The sequence below is a fragment of the Micropterus dolomieu genome, linkage group LG04 (assembly GCF_021292245.1).
Source record: "Micropterus dolomieu isolate WLL.071019.BEF.003 ecotype Adirondacks linkage group LG04, ASM2129224v1, whole genome shotgun sequence".
Lineage (NCBI taxonomy): Eukaryota > Metazoa > Chordata > Actinopteri > Centrarchiformes > Centrarchidae > Micropterus > Micropterus dolomieu.
Genome location: NC_060153.1, coordinates 15405421 through 15426046, shown reverse-complemented (window position 1 = coordinate 15426046; position 20626 = coordinate 15405421). Strand labels below are relative to the sequence as shown.

At 41.4% G+C, this 20626-nt stretch overlaps 1 protein-coding gene across 5 annotated transcripts in view; it reads left to right on the top strand.

Moving 5' to 3' along the window:
• The window catches only part of LOC123969634 (activating transcription factor 7 interacting protein), a 30723-nt gene extending 12500 nt beyond the window's left edge, over positions 1 to 18223 (top strand). For 2 of the 5 annotated variants that reach the window (XM_046047210.1, XM_046047211.1), the window contains exons 2-14: positions 8737 to 8789; positions 9710 to 10240; positions 10389 to 10854; positions 12124 to 12305; positions 12445 to 12582; positions 12742 to 12813; positions 12906 to 13000; positions 14574 to 14638; positions 15340 to 16005; positions 16332 to 16433; positions 16533 to 16610; positions 16824 to 16906; positions 17295 to 18223. In XM_046047210.1, the coding sequence (XP_045903166.1) occupies positions 9716 to 10240; positions 10389 to 10854; positions 12124 to 12305; positions 12445 to 12582; positions 12742 to 12813; positions 12906 to 13000; positions 14574 to 14638; positions 15340 to 16005; positions 16332 to 16433; positions 16533 to 16610; positions 16824 to 16906; positions 17295 to 17753 (2931 nt within the window). In that variant the 5' untranslated portion in view covers positions 8737 to 8789; positions 9710 to 9715 and the 3' untranslated portion in view covers positions 17754 to 18223. Of the gene's footprint in view, positions 1 to 4870; positions 4917 to 8736; positions 8790 to 9709; positions 10241 to 10388; positions 10855 to 12123; positions 12306 to 12444; positions 12583 to 12741; positions 12814 to 12905; positions 13001 to 14573; positions 14639 to 15339; positions 16006 to 16331; positions 16434 to 16532; positions 16611 to 16823; positions 16907 to 17294 lie in introns of those variants that run through there. The other 3 variants (XM_046047214.1, XM_046047212.1, XM_046047213.1) reach the window with 3 other exon arrangements.
• The last annotated feature ends 2403 nt before the right edge of the window (positions 18224 to 20626 follow it).

The following is a 20626-nucleotide window of genomic DNA, read 5'->3' as shown; positions in this document are numbered from 1 at the left end:
ATTTTGGCATGTGTGAATTTCTTGTGTTCTTTCCATTTGTCATTTTTTTCTACTTAAAACACTATCCAATTTCACAGTGGCCTTAAGTAAAAGCAACAGATTCCCATATTTACTTGTTAAAATGTATTGGTGCGTGTTGTTGATTCCGTAATGTTTTATTGGAATTAATTATTAAATGCCCTCCCTGATTGGATGGAAAACTGGATACAAATAGACATGCATGAAGGAATGTCACAGGAAAGATCAATAGTCTCTGCTGCTTAGAATAACTTCTTCTTGGATCCGTCTGGCTTCCTGTTTGTCAAAGCAGCAAACGTAAAACTATCTGAACATATGGGAAAGCATTAAAAAAGGAGGCATTAGGCGGTCTGTTTTCGGTCTGAAGTTTTCTGCCGGCCATGAGTGAGTTTAATGTGAAGCGTAATATGAACGAAGGAAATGGGAGCAATTCCACTTCACCAGGATATTCAAATGTATGATTCATATTTACTTTGCCAGGCAGTTAACTTTGCTTGTGTGCGTGTGTGTGTATATTAATGGTTTGCAATTGAATGATTGAGCTACAGTCTCAGACAGCCAGCACTGTCACACAAACTGTGACACCGGCTAGCATATCTAGAATGTATTATCACGGTTAAGGTCCTGTGTAAGTTTGTTTCTTTTGGAAAAATCGGAAGATTACGATCTACTTGAACACATTTTTAGTATCTTTTGCGATATTAAGATAACAGTAACCACACTGTATCTTTCTGTTTATTCATCTGGCTGTTTTTAAATGAGTTATTCATACTGCTTGTGGGGTTTCGCATTGAAGTGCATCCAGCAAAACACTTCCTATACCTCCTTACCCTGTTCAAGGTCGCAAGAGACTGGAGCCTCTCCTTGCATAGGCTCATCTTGAACAGTTTGTCAGTCTGTCATAGAGCTAACATCTAGACAGGCATACACATCCACACTCACCCCCAGTCCCCCTGACTAGTGGGGAAACTAGAGCTTCAAAAGGAAACGCAAGAAAAGGGAAGAAATGCAAACTCCAAAGAGAGAGGCCCAATGTGATTAAAACTAGGAGTTGATTAGATAGAGCAGCTATACAGTGCCCAACACAGACACCTCTCCTAATCACAAAATCATTGCTTGTAACCAGGAGGTTTTGGTAACGTCAGTTATTAGGGGCTATAAATGGAGACTAGAATGAATGAAAAAGCCTGAACAATTAAATATTAATAAATAAGTCGGCATGATAATAATAATAATAATAATAATAATAATGATATGGATGCAATGTTACGAATAGGAAATACAAATCGCCCTTTACCAGCTTACACAGCAAGTGAATGAGATGACTCCTTTGCAACCATCTGAGACTGACTGGTGTAACACCCATAAGTAAGCTACCTGCTTAAAGAGACGTGCGAAATTTGCCTTTTTTTTTATTTTAGCTAAATATTCAAGTAACTCCATTCAACTGATATTAAATGTCTCTGTGAGAATTATGCACATAGAAATTACTTTAAGTGACGTGGTGCTGCTGTAACATGATAAGATGTTGTGCAAGATATAACAGGCTCTAAGGGCTTTCTCTGTGTGGCTGCGCACAGCAGACCAGGTGGCCATTTTGAGTTTCAGTGAATCCAGATGCAGGCAGTGAGGGTGGGGGAGGGGAAGACTGCGCGCTGTGCGCAGTAATGTTGGAATGCAGGCTCTGTTCTCACTGGCTGACATCTTTTTTTCCACTTAGTATTTAGCTTCCATAGAAAATGTCTAACATTGGATAGCTGTTAATATTTTTATTAGAGTTTGTTTGATAAGAAGTAAAGAACAACAGCATCCACAATGACTGACAGAGACAGCTAGGTCAGGTTTACTGGCATATTGGTTTAGGCAGCCTGAAGGAGAAAAAACATTATTTTATTACCCATTTATCTAGACTTCATAAAACATTTAGCAGTACAATTCTGAAGCACAACACGTTGGGGCTCTTTACAACAACAGTGAAACAATAAAACCAGGATTTAGAATCACTATGATATATAGAGATAACATTATTTGAATTCATTCAAATTTAGGAGTAAGAAATGAGTTTTGTTCAGTTTTCCCTCAAGATCCATGAATGAGTGTGGAGATTTCTGCAGATACACTGTTCTTGGGGGTTTTTTTTAGGAGGCGGAGTTTGAAATAGGATCTGCTCATGCCTGTGCTCAGCATGCTGCTCGCAGCAGCGCTGGTGGCCATTTTGTGTTTCTGCAGTAGCAGAAAGGGGGCCTGGGCAAAGAACGCACAGCAGGGTTTTATTTACTCTCACAACATGGCTTTTGATGAAAACAGGTGAAGGTTGCAAATGAAAGTTCATTGTAATTACAAATTACATTTCTAGCTTACTTCTTCAATAATACATTTTTCTGTATGTTTTGACTTTAAACTAGTCAAATCAGGAAATTGCTTAAACAATTTTGTGAAAAGTCAATTGGTGCAAACTTCAATAAGGGAAGTAATAATGTACAAAGTATATTTAAATTTTTAGGTGGGTGTTCTTTGTTCCTCTTGAGTACAGAACCACCCCCGTGTTTGGAATGGTTCAGTCTGTTCTACAGCAGCCCTCTCTGCCGTGGGAGAGGCTGGGCGGAGAGAGGCAGCTTATTGTGTCAGCCTGTGCTCTAATTTCTTGCTGTGCGCAGCTAGCATGGGACTGTGGGGCCAAAAAAAGTGATATTGCTTGTTTGTAAATGGACAGAATGATTAACAAAAAAAAATTAATAAAATTTTTTGCTGACATAATCTTTCAATCTCCAATGCCGTAATTGAACTTATATAATAGCTATATTCATGTTTCTGAAAAAAGTGCTTGTTTGGCTTTTTTCGACATGTTTTAAGGAGTTGCTCAGCTAAAATTACTAGCGGTAGGATTTTACTTTGTGTGAAAACCTGGAAAATGCTCCTTGCCCTGCTTTGGCTAATCCTTAACTGAACTTTGGCTGATCGATTATATGAATACTTTCTTTTCTCTTTTGTTTTGAACGCCCCACCCCCACTTCCTTCCCCCCATCAGAATGGTTCAGTCCATGTTTGCCTGGAGAGGCTGTTACAGAGAGAGAGAGAGAGAGAGTGTGTGTGTGTGTGTGTGTGTGTGTGTGAGAGAGAGACAGAGAGAGAGAAAAAAACATGGGGGAGGGTGGGTGCAGCTGCCTCTAGGTTGAGTGTGCTGTGGGTGTGCAATTTAGCGCTGGCTGTGCGCCGCTAGCTAGGCCTTGACTAAAGTGCACATTGTGCTTCTTTATCATGTTGAAAGTGACTTCATTTGTATGTATGTGTTTTACTGCTTATTGTTTGATAGCACATATAATGAGAGATCTTCTACCTAATTATTATCTGCCATTGTTATCACAGAAGTAACATTTAAGAAGGCTTAGTTGCTTTTAAAAAGGCAAAGTTTTTAGTTAGATGGAACAGTCTAAACCAGGCTCCTCCCATTTACCTTTGACCCTTTTCTCTGTGTTTTTTAAGCCATGTGGTCCAGGATGACCCCAGTCCTCTTCTCTGAGGTGAACGTTTCCATCATAATTTTGTTGATTGTTAACATTCAGTTCCCTACCATTAAAACCAGCTCTGCAGGAGTGGGAGATGGAGCTGCTAGTGAGAATGTTGCAGAGTCTTTTTTTTGGTTCAGGCTTTTAATCTTCAGTCACAACTTTACTTTTTGCATTCAGAAACTAAAACTAGAATTTCTCCAGAGCATGTATTGATTTTCTGAAAGTGGTAACACAGTGGAGATTAAGCAGGAGATGGACGAAGAAGCTAGGATGTGTAGCGGGATGTATTCTGGACGATAAAGGAGGATGTGTTTTTGTTTAAAACAAACAAAACATTGAAGAAAACCCATCAATGCCAGTGATTTTACTCAGTTCTGGATGGATTAGCCTTTAGCATGATCTATAAGTGAGCTGATATGTGAGATCATATTACATCCTGAATAAGGTCATCTGTGGTCCACAGTGGACGGCGTCATTAGAGGAACTGTAGTAAGCTGGGGCTAACCTCAGTGGCAGCGAGTGCTCAGTTTATTGCACATAGTACCTCGGGTGTATGTATGTAGTTCAGATCAAATCTGTCAAAGATTTAGTAGAGAGGCCAGAGGAGGCAACACACATTTCACTGAAAGGACTTATTTACAGCTATGTCATGATTTCTAATTTTGTATTTTGTTTGACTGTGGTGAAAGCACCAGAAACAATCTTAAACACATATACAGGACTACAATATAGGTCCAGCACTGCACTCCAGTAATATTTCTGTGTGTTACAGTATTGTCCCTGACCTTTTATAATCATTAAGCTTTCTTTGTCTATGGGGTTATTTTAGAAAGCCCCCCGCCGCCCTTTTTCAGAATGGTTTAGTCCGTGCTGGCTGTAGATTTCCATACTGTGGACTAGTTTGTGCTAGAGTTGGGGGATGGGCGTTGCTAAGCAACAGTCTGTGCAGTGTACTTCCCCTGTGTCTGTGCGCTGCTAGCTAGGGTTGATTATCACCACGCAGTACTTTAAAATGTTGTTGACACAAGATTTATATGTATTTGTGGTGCCTGCAGATATATAGCACATACACTGGATAGGTGTCATCAGAAAGAAAAACATTTGAATCAAATGTTTTTGGGTTTCATATTATGCATTATGGCAGAATGCTGTGTCAGGAGTGTTGAACTGACTTTCCCTTTTTTTCAAGGGTTAAATTAATCGTCATTATAGGCTCATATAGGCCACACACCCTTTTATAGAACATACCCCTGCAAGGAACACGGTGGACTAGTCCTAACTGAATCCCTCCTCCTTTCTTTTATGTTCTCTTGCTGGCCTCTCAGCCAGTCCTTGCTCCCACAATCAACAAATACATGGAAGGCCTCAATCCCACACATCCTGCTAAAGGTTTTCATTTCTTTGTTTTTAAAGCATGTCTAACATTTCTCTCTATCATTTAAATCTAACTCAGTTTTTGTCATTGCAGCTTGACCCTCTTCTCAAGGTTAGCCATTGAAACCTGTAGAGGGGGTTATGCTAGTTTTAGAAATGCTAGTTGTAGAGGGAAGACATTTGGCGTTTTGTTTTTTTCTTTTCAGACAGTGTGTTTATGTCAGGGAGTTTGCTGTAAGTGTTCCCTAATGTAGCTGACATTTTGTTACGTGCAGCACTTTGCGCGAAACCGGAAGCACGCATGCTTTTTAAACCTTGTTTGCTCCCACACACACCTTTGGGCTCAGTGACGAAGGTTGTTAGCTTGAGTCTTGCATGTTTTGTTGCTGTACTCAAAAGTGACTGTACGTGTTTGCATTTATAACGCTATGAACACCTTTGGAGTTGTGCAATATATGTAGTCTTTATGTGAATATCACAAATATCACGCATTTGTGAAACATCTCCATTGCTATCAATCGTTAAGATGGCCGTTCAGTTATATTTTTATGTTTTATCTTAATGCAGCACTGTCTGGCTGCATGTCAAACCCATAAGATCACATTCATTCAGATAGAAACGCAATTGCAAATTTTTTTTTTTTTTATGGTTCAAGGGGTCACATGTTAGGTCAAATGGTTTTCTGTGTGTGTGTGTGTGTGTGTGTGTATATATATAATGGAGTGGGCAGTGTCAAAGCTTTCTAAAGGTTTTGGGCATCTTCTCATCATCTCAAACAATAATTGTAGTAGTATTTATGCATAGTTGCATAGTTATGCATTGGATTCATAGTGCACCTGCAAAATGGTGCCTGGAGTGGCCCTACTAGTGCTCTGGTTGCTGACGCACTCTGTCAGTGTGGATATTTATACTGTACTTGCTTCTTCCTTTCTTCATGCCACACTGTGGTTCACTCCTGGACATTTCTGAGTGTCAATGAATGGTTCCAGTGTTTTAATGGAGTGCAATAATGTGTTTTTGAAAGCTGGTGTAGCCAGAGCACAGCGGGTTACAATAAAAACAAAAAGATCTAGAAATTGATTGGTATATGTAATTAAAAAATCTTTCATTTTTATCAGCCAGGGACATACCTAGGAATGACTGTCACGGATAAATGATACCTTTTATTAAAAACATGTATCACAGTCTGGATGCTGCTCTTGGGAGGCCAACATGCATGTCCATGTGCTGTATCCCAACCAGAAATGGCTTATGCTTTTGGTTTATGATCAACTTTCCCACCGTGTTCAAAACAACCTTGAATAATGTTGGGCAACATTTAATGAGCAAGATGTCATACAGCTGAAATACGGTTGCATCTTTCACAGCTGACCAATAATATAGAGTGCTTTTGTCCTGAAAGAGAAAGTTTTGATGTTCCACTCTGACTGTGAGATAGGATTGCCAAGTCTTTATGGTTTTCTTGGCGTCACAGAGGCTTAAACTTGAGTCCTCCTGCTACAGGACTAACTCCCTAGTCACCCCGCCATCCAATTATTTGGAGTCTAGTTTGAGTTGCTAGCAAATTGTGCCATTTGGCCAGCAGCTCAATAATTCCTCACCTGGTGTTGAAACAGTCGGTTGCAGAGGCAACGTTCTGAACTTGAGAGAAAAGAAGCTAGCAAAAGCCAGGGAGAGGAGGTTGACATCTCCTGCAGCTTAGCATGTGAAAACTTCCTGATTTTGTATGGTAGCCTTGTTATGAAAGCTTGACTGAGAAGGAATTATAACAATAAACGCAGTCTAGATAACCAATAATTTAAATATTTAAAAATGAATTATTAAAATGTGCTGGGAGTTGTGTAAGCCCTCCCTATGTACATTGAAATAAGAGCTTGTTGGATTGTTGACGACTCCAGTTACATGCCATCTTGCGGCCGATAAATTTGAGAGAAGATGCATGATTTATTTTCAAGAAAGACAGATATGATGGAAGTAATGTTTTGTGTCAGTGAATAGTATCGCTGGAAACAACTTTATGACGGTGTAAATTCAGACCCATGCACTTTCACCACAGAGACTGGTTTATCTGGGCTAGGAACACAATGTAGAAATTAATAATCATTTTCCTAAATAGGGCTGATAAACTTGAAAAAAACAAATACAGTGAGCCCTTTTTCATATCTTGGTGTTTTATAGTTAATGTACATATAATGTATAAACCATAAACAACTACTGAAACCATTGTTGTTTATATTTGAACCCCAGTGCAATACAAATGGCAGAGAATTAGCTGTAGCATATATCATAGCAGCTGATTGGTTGGACACATGGAAAAATAGACGTTTAATGTTTAAATTTGACTTAATTAACATTTTTTTTTATATATTCTTTAATTTCTTTACTTTGCCAACTTGCTGAACCCTCAGGCCGAACAGAAAATCCATATTAATCAGGATGGTACTGCAACCTGATATATCTGATCTGATAGAGATTCCTGGTCAGCTAGCTAGTGAGAGCTAAGTCTGTCAGCAAACGACAGAGCTGACGGCCATTTTGAGATTCTGCACTGAATCCAGGCGTAGTGAATGAGGCCGTAGGATGAGGGAGGGGGATATTGTGCTCTGCGCAGTGTGCAATAACACTGGAATGTGAAGTGTACCAGTGATCATGCTCGCAATTTATACCGCTCTTTAATTGTTTGTGCTGACTTTTTGCTTGATGCTTTTTACACAGGTTGAATTTAAAGCAGTTATGCTGAAATATCTTGCTTTTAAATTAAGGAGTTTATTGTCATTGCAGGAAGCTTGCTGGTATGAAAGTAGAGTTGGAATAGTTTACAGTGTTTGGTTCAGATGGGAGAAGTTTGCCTTCAGGGGCTTCTGGCAGAAAGGCTTTCTGACTTTCTATTTACCTAAACCTAACCAAGTAGTTTTGGTGCCTAAACCTAACCAAGTAGTAAGGCTTTCTGGCAGAAAGCCCTGAAGCCAAAATTCTTCCATGTGCTGTGCTAATGCCCAAGTATCTCAGTGTGGTGCTCAGCTTTACAGTATAATGTATACACTCAGTCCTGATCAGTCTTCTTAGGGAAACTTGTATTTTTCCACGCACACATGACAACCTGCTAAGTTGCAAAACACACATGGCTACATTTAAACAAGGCCTTTTTCATATGGTCAGCTGCTGTCTTGCAGGTCAGCAATGCAGTAAAGCTAACCAACTTTAGAAAACGGAAGCAGCTTATTTCTCCCACCAGACACAATCTTTAAGATTACATGAATAACAACTGGCTTTCTGATTTCTGTTAAGAGACAAACTGATTACTAGAAATCCAGTCAAACATGTTAACAGCTGAATAATAAACCCCACAGACTGCACTTTCTTGAGCTCATTATTTCTTGAGCTCAGTATTTCACTAAAATACGGGTTGGTAAAGTGATTTGTATGAAAGTGTTCCCTGTTCTGCCAAGTCTTTTTCCCTGTCAGCTTTTCAGTCACCTGATACATTTATTTTTCGATTTTAGTTTAAGTAAGCTTTGTCTTAACAGTAATACATAAGAATGGTCATCAATGGTAGCAAATTACTTGTTGTTATCTCTTATGTCATAGTAACATGACATAATTGTACTTTCAGTTCGATGAAATTAGTAGTGACCCCACAAATAAATATCTCCCTTTGAAGCCAAGGGCTCAGTTACAGCTTAAGGGATGGAGATAGACTGCTAAATTCAGGGGAGCTAAATTTAGGGTTACACTTTCATTTGCATGGTCTGTGGATTTCACACATAGTTGGTCTTTTCTTCCTGGATTGAAGCAATAATATAAAATTTACTAAAAAAATCTCTTTCTCCCTCAGGTTGTCGTATAATTCTGTGGTAAATCCATGACAAGGAACCTTTCGGTTTGAAGGTGAGTTCATAGATTGAATTAGTGTATGCACTGCTCGTTACGTATTATCATAGCACATTTCTTGTTTGCTACTGAATTGTACTGCTAAGCACAGTCTCCTGCAGCACACAGCTTTAATGCATTTAGTTAACATAAAAATAGGTTTAAGTCATCACATACATATATGCATATAAAATGAATGTACACATTCATTTTGAATAATGACAACTAGCCTCAACACTACACTACACTACACTACAATGTACGGTAAACCTTTCATGTTTTGCATAGCTTCTTTACTGCTGCCAACACAGCCTGAATTTGCCCGTTCTGATTTGCTGAGGATTGAACCAATAGGAATGTGGGGGGATGGGAGGAAGGTTGGGTTGCTGCTGCTGTTAACTTCAATGTCATTTCTGTTCTTTGGATCGGGGGTTAGGTAAACATGAAATCCATAGGTTAAACAGAAAATTAAGAAAATGTAGTTTAAAGCTTTTCTTACTGACTGAATGAAAAAGGGCTTTCTGGCTTACTGAGCTGCACCTTGACTGGTGTCACTTTAGGACAGATACAGAAAAGTGTGTTCAGGCAGTAGGGGTCTGTCTGATTTGGCTTAGATACTGAGTCAAATTTGTAGCAAAGAAACGGTCTGTTGGTGGACCGACCAGTTTGGTATGCAGATCTCTGTGAAAGAAGAACCTTCTAGAAAAGACCAAACAAAAAGACATAGGGCTCTACAGCGACCTCTAGTGTTCTCTCTGAAATTCTGCATCCATTTCTTTACCACGCAGTGCGTAAAGTCCAGCACAGGTTCATAAGCGGAAGAGACTGTGGTGCTCATGCAACTATCACTGTGTATTTGTTTTATTTTTTTCTTTTAGATTTTTCCTAGATTTATCATACCCTCAGAAAGCATCTAATCTCTCCTTGTCACTCCACAGGCAGCAATGGAAGTTGTTGTGACAGAGGAGAAGAAGAAGATTTTCCGTGCTAGGAAAACCATGAAGATCAGTGATCGACAGCAACTGGAGAGTCTTCACAGCACTTTGTTGACAGCTGCTCCAGGTTTGTCTGATACATCACCGCCACCTCTAATGAATGGCACACACAAAGAGGATGGACAAAAAGTGGTTGACAAAGAGCAGAACAACATCTCGGACTCAAACTCCCCCAGCGCTACATCCCCTGCCTCTCCGGCCTCTCTGAGCTCTCCTGCTCCTTTCCTGTCCCTAAATCTGTCCCCTTCCCCTGCCTCTTCACAAAGTCCAAAAGCAAAGGATGAAACTACTTCTCCCACGTCACCATTCCACTCTCTAAACTTTGAACTGAAAAAGATGGAGGCGGAGGAAGAGGAGGAGCAGCAAGGTTCTTCTTCGCCCTCATCAAATGAGTCCGTTACACCAGCATCAACAGAATCCAAGGAAAACCAGGAAAAGGACACAGAGGCGATCCCAGAGATGGAAAAGAAAGGGGTAAATGCTGAGACCTTTTTAAGAAAGTGTTTGTCACATATCAGTGACCTGGATTTTTATAAGGGACTAGGTCCAACTGTGAGGGTTGAAATGTGGATAGATTGAAAGAATCTTTTAATTAATTAATTGTCAATTATGCTCTTTTCAGGAGGAACAGACTACAGAGGACCTGACTGTGGATTTGGCAAAGGATTCTGTTAAAGGTTCGGTTCCATGTTCGCCTGTGCCACCTCTAACGTCTGATTGTACAGATCCAATGGATACAGATAATGACACTACAAAGGCCAAGGACCCTGAGGCCTCCACAGCCAAATTAAAAGACAAAAAACCTTCTTCCCCCAAATCTACCACTTCTGATTCCTCTCCTCCTTGTCCTTCCTCGTCTCGTCCAGCTTCCTCATCTTGTGCAGATCAAAAACAAGAAAAGGAAATAAAAGAGGAGGACATAAAAGAAGAGGAGAATGAAAAAGAGGCTGTGAAGAAAGGATCGATAAATGAGGAAAAGATGGAGGTGGACTCCATGAAGGTGAAAGTGGAGACCAAAAAGGAAAAAACTGAAGTTAGAAAAACTACCAAGTCGTCTCGGCCGTCGTCCACTCCACCATCTAATACAGGTATGAGAGTGGACTTTGTGTTAGATAGCTTCGAGATAATTGCTCCATATTAACACAGTTCCATAGAAATCCAAATGAAATGAACCAAAAGCGGTGATGTTAGATATGTAATGTATGTGTATTTTATACACACAGAGCTTTATGATTTATAATTAAACCAGTGTGTACCCAAAATGGAGGCTATGGAAATTGTAGGGTTCAGAGCTATTACAGAAAGGCCTTCCTCTGCTATTCGAGGCTATATTAAAGGCTAATAAGATAACATTTAAAATTTATTATTAAAAAATATTGGTCAAAATCAATGCTGGCAGACAAAGATATATACATTTGACCCTAGTATGGGTCAAGCTCCAAAAACACTAGATCCTACACTTCCCATAACTAAAACCTTTTGTTAGACCCTCCCTGCCTGGTAAACACCCTTGTCCTTTAAATTCCACAACCACACAGTTTGTCAAAAAGGCTTTCCATCAAAAATACATAGTCTTGAAGTCCAAGTACAAGACTCGAAAAATCTCCACTAGAGTCACAGAAGACATTATACAACTCTGTTCAGACTGTGTCGTACTCACTGTGACTTCAAATATTACTCCAAATATTGACACCTAAAGTCAGGTTTATGGAAGCTTATATTTTGCAAGTCTGTAAGTTAAATCAATCAAATGTATAATAATAAGAACACATTCATGTTTAAGTTGAAAGTATTGCACAAGAACATAGAGTATGACGGAAGTGCTTGCAGAAAAATGTACCTTGATCTTCAGATAATCTCTGTTGCTTTTGGAAAACTCAACATTTTGTATTGCCAAAACCCTTACTACCTCATAAAGAAGAAGTATGTTACAGCACATCATTGTTGCCATGTAATTTTGACACTTGTTCTTCTGTTTTTACAAAACATCTTTCTCAGTCTCTGAGGTTAATGGAAAGGATCACCACAAACAGATCCTGTTTATATTTATTTCGTAGATTTCTGTGGCCCAATTTGTCGTTGCATACACATCCAGTGGACAGTTCAGGTTAGTCATAATTAGACAGGAGAGGGTGTGCATTTCTGCTAACTGGTTTTCTGAGACAAACACAAGAATTCCATGAAAGCTATTAGTGTTGTCCTATGAATCAGTTTTGCCTGTTCTGTTTTGTCCTGTTTCAACTGACTGAGACTGACCTAAAACAGAGTACTGCCAGGAAGCATGTTATGCATAAAGGATTTAGGGCAATTAGTGGCACATATAGGGTACTAGCCTGCCTGTGTTTTTGTTTCCCAAGTAGTGCAAGAGGAGAAGGGCTCCACCTCAGGACTGAAGCGGACTTTATCAGAGGGTTTCGAAAAAGATGGACAAACCACAAAAAGAGAGGGGAAGAGGCCCAAGGTGGAGCGTGAGGAGCTGGAGGCCCAACTGGAGCTTAAAATTACTGCAAAAGCTGGCAGTCACCATAAACTTGAAAAGGTTTGTATGCAACTATTGTGCCCACAGAATTTGTTCCCAAAGTCTAAGCTAGCTGAACTCTGCTTTGATGCCAATGGTTATTGAAATTTTCATTACTTCATTTTGTTCTTTTTCCCCTTTGCTTGGTATTCCTTCTCAGATTGTGCAACAGCTAGTGGATGAACGGTTGAGGGCCTTGGAGCAAACCATTTTTGACAAACATTTCAAAGAGCTGAAGGACAGAGTGGACAAAATCGACTGTGCTACTAAACACCAAACCGCAATTAACACACTCCAGGTAAGCAGACGGCAACATTGTAATGTAAAGTACACCCGCAGCATTGTAAGATGCTCTTTTCCTGATTAGTACTATGTAGTTAAGGTGCTGCGAAAATTCACTCCCCGCAGTTAGCAAGGCCCAAATATATAGTCCATTCTCTCTCTACAATTTCTTTAGGCCAAGATAGCCCGACTAGCAAAAAAGTTTGGAGAGGCCAATCAGGCGTCCGAGAACAAAAGGAAACAGGAGGTAAGAAATGGTGATCTCTCTGTTCTTTGCAACTGGTATGCAAGTGCTTTTGTCTGAAAAGGTTCTGACGGGATGCTGTCTGATTTCTGCAGACGCTTGCTGCTGTTACTGCTGCTGCTGCTGCTGCTGCTACTGCTGCCACTGCTGCCAAGACTGCTACTGTTGCAAACAACCCTCAAGCTCAACGGTAAGTGTGTCCATGCCCAGAGAAATTTGCATCGAAATCCCTGTTTTCCAATCAGGGTTGTTTGGAAGTGATTTTATTATTTCACTGCAAGCTCACATTTGCCAGACCATTTCTTTATGTGACAAAATATTTTTATTAATCAAAATTAATAGCATAAATGTATTCAAACATGTTAGCAGTCTGCACTTTGATATTTTGTGTGAATATAATTTGGCCTTTGTATGAACGTGACAATACCGGACTGAAGCCAGTACTACACACAGAGCCGTTCACAGCGTAAATAGTTGACATTGTCCCAGGTTGCTATCTGTAATCACTAGAGACTGAATTTAAAATCCCTACAACCTCCAAATCCATACCTTTTTGGAAACCAAGATTCCATGTCCCTTGTTCGGTTTGTCAGGATCAACTTTTTAAAACTCTTAACTTCACTCCAAATATTTCTTAAGACTGGTTTGGAATAAACAAACGCATGTACCAGTCTGTGTTTTGCACCTGCAAAGTAACCCCGCGTGGGTCCAGGTCCTGAGTCTTGTGACGTTCTACAATGTGAAGTCTGAGCGTTTCCTCAGGCAGTGCAGAGTGTAGTTAAAACTGCACCTCTCCTCCCAACAGCGTGCTGCGTCGGCAGACAGTAGAGCCGCAGCCTGAGGTGCCCAGAGGGGGAGTGGCGCCCTCTGTTGGTAAGACTCCTGCATTGTCTGTCAAGAAGGAGAAGGAAGAAGAGGAAATGGAGGAGGAAGAGAACAAAGTTATGCCACGTCAAGTTATGTTACGTCATATTGCCATGGCAAAAAAGCTGGCAGAATACAGTGAAGGAAAATGCAGAGCAGACATTGAACTCCGCACAATCACTTCCCACTTGGAGAAAGTGCTGTACCACAACTGCAAGAGAAGCTCAGGGAATCCCAGGCCTGACCGCTACGCATCCTACATATTCCGCTACTTAGTCCCATATGACATCTACTGTGACTGGGTCGCAAAGGTCAATTATGTTGGATTATTGGGCAAGGAGGCACTGCCTGCAAACTTAAGGAGGACAATGAGGATGTACATTGAGCGTCGATTCCCTGTACTGCCCTGTGACAGCTGGAGAGAGATTCGTGACGTTATCAATGAAATACTGCGAGTGAAGAGAAAACCGGAATTCTTTCGGGAATATGATGAAAGAACTACTGTCTCATTTTGACAGCCTTATGTTACAGGAACAGAAGCATACTGGGACAATTGTCATTATGCATCAAAACATTTTGTCTAAATATCACCCTTATTGCATCTAGACTGTTGTCAGCGTTCAAAGTTAATTTCATATTGAATGGGATATGAATCCCTGGTGACCATACTCAGATCTCATCAGCCAAACATTGAACTATACCTACAAACTGATGAATGCTTTAATGACAACTCAGACATGTACTTCATTTATGAGGGGAAATCTCTCCAGTTGTTCAAAGATGACTGTATGAAATTGAATAAAATGAAAGTTCAATACCACATTCGGTCGTCTTCCTGTTGTGGACATAAACAGCTCTAAGCGTGAACAGCTCTAAGCATAAGCAATGTTTCTAAACAGGCCAGTCTGGACTTCCATGGAGGTAAAGCAGAGTCCAACAACGGTCTCTTCGTCCATCACAGCTGGTAAGTAGCAGGAATTTCTTTATGCTGGAACCAGTCATTAAACCTTAATAATTGGGGTTTGAATCTTGGAGTTTTCTCTATGTGTTCACATGGTTCTGTCTGGATGCTATGGTTTCCTGTTAGGTGCAAAGAAATGTTTTAAAATACCAAAACCAATTAGCACCATTGCTTATGTACCCAACCATGCAGTGACATGTTTCTTCATTACCATTAATAGTTTAATTTGAGTCAATCCAACATACCCTGTCCTGCTGCTGTCAATACTCTAGCAATCTGAAACTATGGCTGAAAATAATCCCCATCAGTGTTTACTCTTGTTTGAGTTATGTTTGCAAAAAATGACATTGCCCAGCTGTCCTAAGAACTTGTTTAGCTTTCAGCCAAAGTGATTATTTGTGACCTGTTTTTAAAAATACATGTTTTTAGTAGGAATGAATGACGTGGAGCTAAGTGCCACATACAGGCTGAGCAAGTCGATAAAGTATTGAGAGATGAACTAACACATTGTTAATTTTGGTCTGGGATTTATTGACAATTAAGGCTTGTCCTTTAAGTTTCCTGTAGGCATTTGCAAGCATTGATTGAATTTGAATTAGTTAACTGTAAGTAAGAAGGAGCAGATGAGTAAAGGTTAAATTAAAAAATCTCAATGATGCTTCCTGTTACATTCTAAAACAAGACATTTTCCCTGTTTCCCTCAGTAAATCCAGCACTTTCAGCTCCATCGGGCCCAGTCGCAGCACCAGCCCTGACACCCACCTCCACTGCCATGGTTACACAGGCCCCTATCCTCCAGCTGATCACCTCCACCTCCAATGCTGTCTCTACCTTGGCCACTGGCATCACCACTCAGAGTCCTACTGGCACCCTGCTGCTGAAGACGGCCCCCGGGAGCAGCATGATGACTACGGGCCAGCCGCTCCTCATCCAGCTGCCTTTATCAATGACTAATGGCCAGGCAGGAACGCTGGTCAACATCCCTGTCTCCTCTTTGTCTGCGGCCGGCTCACTCAACAAGACTAAAACCACTGCTTCCACCGCCACTTTTATACTCAAGCCTGCTCCCGCCATCACTACGGCGCCAGCCTCTGCCCCAACTGCTGCCACTGTCTCAGCGCTCCAGGCCTCCACTGGCCAGATATCATCTGCCCAGCTCTCTCTTGCCCGTGCTGTATACCAAGGGGGCGCTGGGGGGATAACTACACCCAATGCAGGGGTATCCGTGACCACAGCCAGGACGCCGGCTCAGTCGGTCTCCGTAGCAGGAGCTATGTCTTCAGCCTCTTCACCTGCTACCTCTGGGCCGGCAGCAACAGGTTCCACTGCTCCAGGACCGCCACAAGGGACGTCTCTGACATCAAAGACAGGTGGGGGTGTACTTTGATTAATAAGCCCGTTGTCTGCTGCAGAGGCTTGTAAAAATCAAGTTGTCATTTGCCAGTCCCAGAAATGTGGATGTGAATAAGATGTAAAGACAAAACACTTGGCTTTCTTTGTTTGAGATGACATTTAAAATGTGTATTATCATTGTTAAACAGTAATGTACCTTTCTGTGCCATCTCACCAGTAACTGCACACAACTTGGGCTGCCTGATCAGTTGTCTTTGTCTTGGCCAAAGAATAGTTGTAGGTGTTGCTGGCATTTTTAGTTTTGTCAGCATTTATATCAACATTTCTTTCTGTCTTTTCTCAGACAATCAAGCTACAGGATCCACCCTCCCTAAAGCAGCTGCCCCAGTGGCACGACCCAAAGGCTCTGTCATTGATCTCACTGAGGATGATGATGATGTTCAAGGTAAGGTTGAAGTTTCATGAATTTGTTTTCTATACCTTAACACATACTGTATTGAAAAGCAGCATTTAGTTTAAACATGTTGTACTGCTTGTCCTCCAGTGACAGGAGTGAAGAATGCTACTGTTGCAGCTCCCTCACCTACTCAGCGTCCTCAACCAATTGTCAGCATTCCCAACAGTAAGAACACTTTGTTAGATTGAGAGCATTAAAGGGTGATTTTGTACATACATGTGAAATTGTGACAAACACATGAAACTGTGCTCTCCAATTCACCTTGGCTATTAGGCACTATTATGATAAATGATCTAATTCAAAATTAAGTGAAAGTGATAAGTTTGTTGTGTGTTACACATTATGCATCTGTAATTTTCTTCTGTGCTCTGTCCTCAGGTGCAGGAGCGAGGTCGTCCCCGCTGAGTAATCAGAATTCTTCCAGCAATCCTCAGTTGACAGTCCACCACCGACCCCCAGTGGTGAGGACTTAGAACTGCATTTTTACATATTTTGCACAACTGCAGTTTTTTAATTCTATAACTAAATCTGTTATTTTCATATAATATTAAATGGCAAATCTGTGGACCTTGTGCTGATAGGCTGCTTATAAGGCTACAATTAGTCCAGTTGCCGGTGGCCCACTACACAGACTTTTGTTCTCTAAAAGCTTTAACTGATGTTGAGCTGAGAATTTATTTATCTCAGCTTATGGAAATCTTGCTCCATAACCTTTCTAGACCCACTTTAAATATAAATGAATGAATGTCTGCGTGCTTTTTTTAATTATCCCAAAAATAATGGTTACAATCACACTGAGACCATTTTGCTAGAGGAACAACTCCTGACCACAGTTTTCTCTTTTTGTAGGACTCGCCAATGAAATCCCGCACTGTAACCACTAGTATGCCAACCCGAGGCTCCAGCATGGCATTGCCCCCTCTCCCTGCTGCTCCAGCTCCTCCACGCATACCCCCAGAGGCTGAGCGGTCCTCACCTCCTCAGCAGCCTCAGCTGAAGCTGGTGCCAAGTCAGACTGGTATAGTGCTGTCCTGGTGTGTGGCAGAAACTGATCGGAACTGTGCAGCTGTAGACAGCTATCACCTCTATGCCTTCCATCAAGACAACTCTAACAGCAATGCAGCGCAGCAGCACTGGAAGAAGATTGGGGAGGTGAAGGCCCTTCCTCTGCCTATGGCCTGTACACTGACCCAGTTCCAGTCAGGCTCTACTTATCATTTTGCTGTTCGAGCCAAGGACATCTATGGGCGCTTTGGATCCTTCTGTGAACCTCAGTGCACAAATGTCATCAGTTCCAGCTCTAGCTGAACAGTTAAGGAATGAAAATATTTTTTTTTTTTTGCATTTGAAAGTTCATGACTTCCCTTACTTCGTACTCTTCTTTTTGTGTTAGGAACTCAAATATTGTGCTTTGAAAACTTACAGTATCTGTAAATATCTCTCTGCATAACAACTGGACTTCTGACTGACTTGGAGAATTGAAGTGGCAAATGGTTGGTTTCGTCTAGTTAATGTATGTAATGTATTTTTTGTGACTTAAGCTGTTGTATATAATTGGATTACTTTGCCCCTCTACCAAGTCAGATATTTATGTTGTTAACTCCTGTTACTCTGACCCAGATGTCTTTTGTTTTACTTGAGAATATGTGACAGGATTATTAGTGTAAACTCAGAATTGCACAGAAATGTATAAATGTGTGGTAGAAACTGAATGAAAACTTTTGTAAGTTTTGTCTGGCAACCAGACTTTGACAAACACAATAAAAGATTTTATTAAAGTCTTGGCTTACTAAGTTTGTGACAAATTTAATCTTCTATATTTAGGTTCATAGCTCTTCACTGCAATTACAGACACCACCAGTCTACCACCTTGAAAAAACAGTGCTCTACAGAGATATTGGGACTTTGGTAACAGGATACAGGGATATCTGTGACAAAAGTCCCATGTTTTACCAGTTCAAATTGATATACAGTATTTGGCACAGAAGTACTGAATACTTTCCCTTGAATGGCTAGCCACATAATTTGGCTGATCTGCTGCTGCTTTGTTTTCCTCAGAAATCTCACAGCTGCTCTACATATCTGGCAGCCAATGATGAACCACAGACCTGCCAAAATTAGTAGTGACATAGTCTGACTCATAGGAAGTAGGCTGTGGGAATAAGCCTGCCATTGACCGACTATTTACATTTACATACATTACATTTACTCATTTGGCAGACACTTTTATCCAAAGTGACTTACATTTGAGGAACAGCATACAAGCACCAACAGAGCATCAATCCAGCATGAGATCTGCAAATCTAGATCTAGATTTTAGTTGGAATTTTCTTCCCTTTCCACTACCTGTGGTTACCGGCATATTAAACAGGGGTTTAGAGTATCCAGCCTTCTTGGAGTGTGTGTGGAGTCCTTTAGAGTGCCCGACTTGGGGACTCCCTGTAAAGCCTTTGAACTGCAGCTTTGGAAGATTTTTTTTGCATCCTGGGAGAAGTTGGGGACATGAAATCCAAATGGGTTATATTCAAAAACCTTAATTGCACAGGTTTCTGCAAGGAGTTGTGGTCAGAAGGTTGTCTATCCTTGCAATGACACAAAAACTAAGGACTTGCTGGAGGACAGTAACAGTGAAAGAGGGCGTCCAGCAGAAGGAGGCCTTTTGGGTATGGTTAGGTCAGGGGACTCTTCAAACAAGCGGCAGGGGGCCAGAAGGACTGCGTCTGTGGTTATAAAAGCAAAATCCCATTTGGTTCTGACCAACCTCCGGCTCTCAGAAGTGAAGCCATCCTGGATTCTTTCTAATGGCCAGCAGGGGGCGACTCCTGTGGTTGCAAAAACAAGTCCAAGGGCCAAACGGGGGCTGAGCGGGTAACCACAAGCGGAAGGTCAGATGGTCAGAGGCAGGGGACAGAGCCAAATAGGACAACCCAGGCTGATGGCCTAAGGGCGGAGTAGGGAGACTGAACAGGTCAGGAGGTCGAAACATACACTGGCCCGACAAGATAATCAGGTCAGGGGAACAGAACAGTTCCCGAGGTTCCGCAAGAGGTCTACAGTGACGGCGAAGCCCCTCCGGAGGCGGAGCAGGATGGCAAAGCAGCAGGGCTGAGAGTTTGTGACAACTGGGACCCTAACAGAGACCCCGATGGAGCCATAGAAGTGGGAGGCTGAAAGGGTACAGCAGGTTCAGGGACAGGCTCTGGTTCTATGAGAGATGTGGGATTCTGGTGACAGGACAAGGACTGAAGGCTGCTGTGGCCCGACAGCAGGAGCAGGGGGTTTAAAAAGTTCATAGACTGCTGCAGGGGCTGGGGTCATACGCAGCTCTTGACCCAAATGCATTGCTGTCTTCCCATGCTGACATTGATAGTCTCGTCCACTCCTTTAATACACATTGCTCTGCTGTTTTGGATTAAGCATGATTATTACGAAGACATTTTAGTTTAACAACATGATTAAGGATGCGAGGGTTTTTTACTTTGCCAATCTAATTTCCTCCGGTAAACGCAACTCTGAAATCCTGTTTGACACTATCAACAACATTGTCACTCACATTATCAAATAATGACTGAAGTAACTTTTTCCTCTTTCTTTGTGGATAAGATTATAGATGTCAGGGCTAGCATCATCCTTGATCCATCCATCCAACAAACTTTAGGCCTATAGAAGCTGCCTTTTATCTCAAAGCTTCTAGAGAAAGAACAGCTCACTGCCGCCTTGACTACATTTTAGATAAATTCCAATCTGGTTGCTGTCAGAAGCATTCCATGTGAACATTGTTATATTTCAGTGCTATGTGTCCTGTGTCCTCAGTCTCTGGTCTGGTGTGTGTGTGTGTGTGTGCATACGTGTGTGTGCGTGTGTGTGTGTGTGTGCATACGTGTGTGTGTGTGTGTGTGGGCGGGAATGGTCTAATCCGGGCACCTGGTTCACTGACACACCTGCTGGCTATCCTCTCATCAAGTTCCTGCTGAAATACCCCTGATCTTCAGACAGTCAGCGGACTGTCTGAAGATCTCATGTAGTAACATATTCTTGGCCGATTTGCCTCTAGTGTCTCTACTGTACTTTTTTTGCCGTATTTGAATCTTTGTTAATGTTGTTTTTACTTTACAATACCACTATTGCTACGCTACGCTCTCCTCTGCCATCAGTTCTACTCCTCCTCCTCCTGCAAGTCT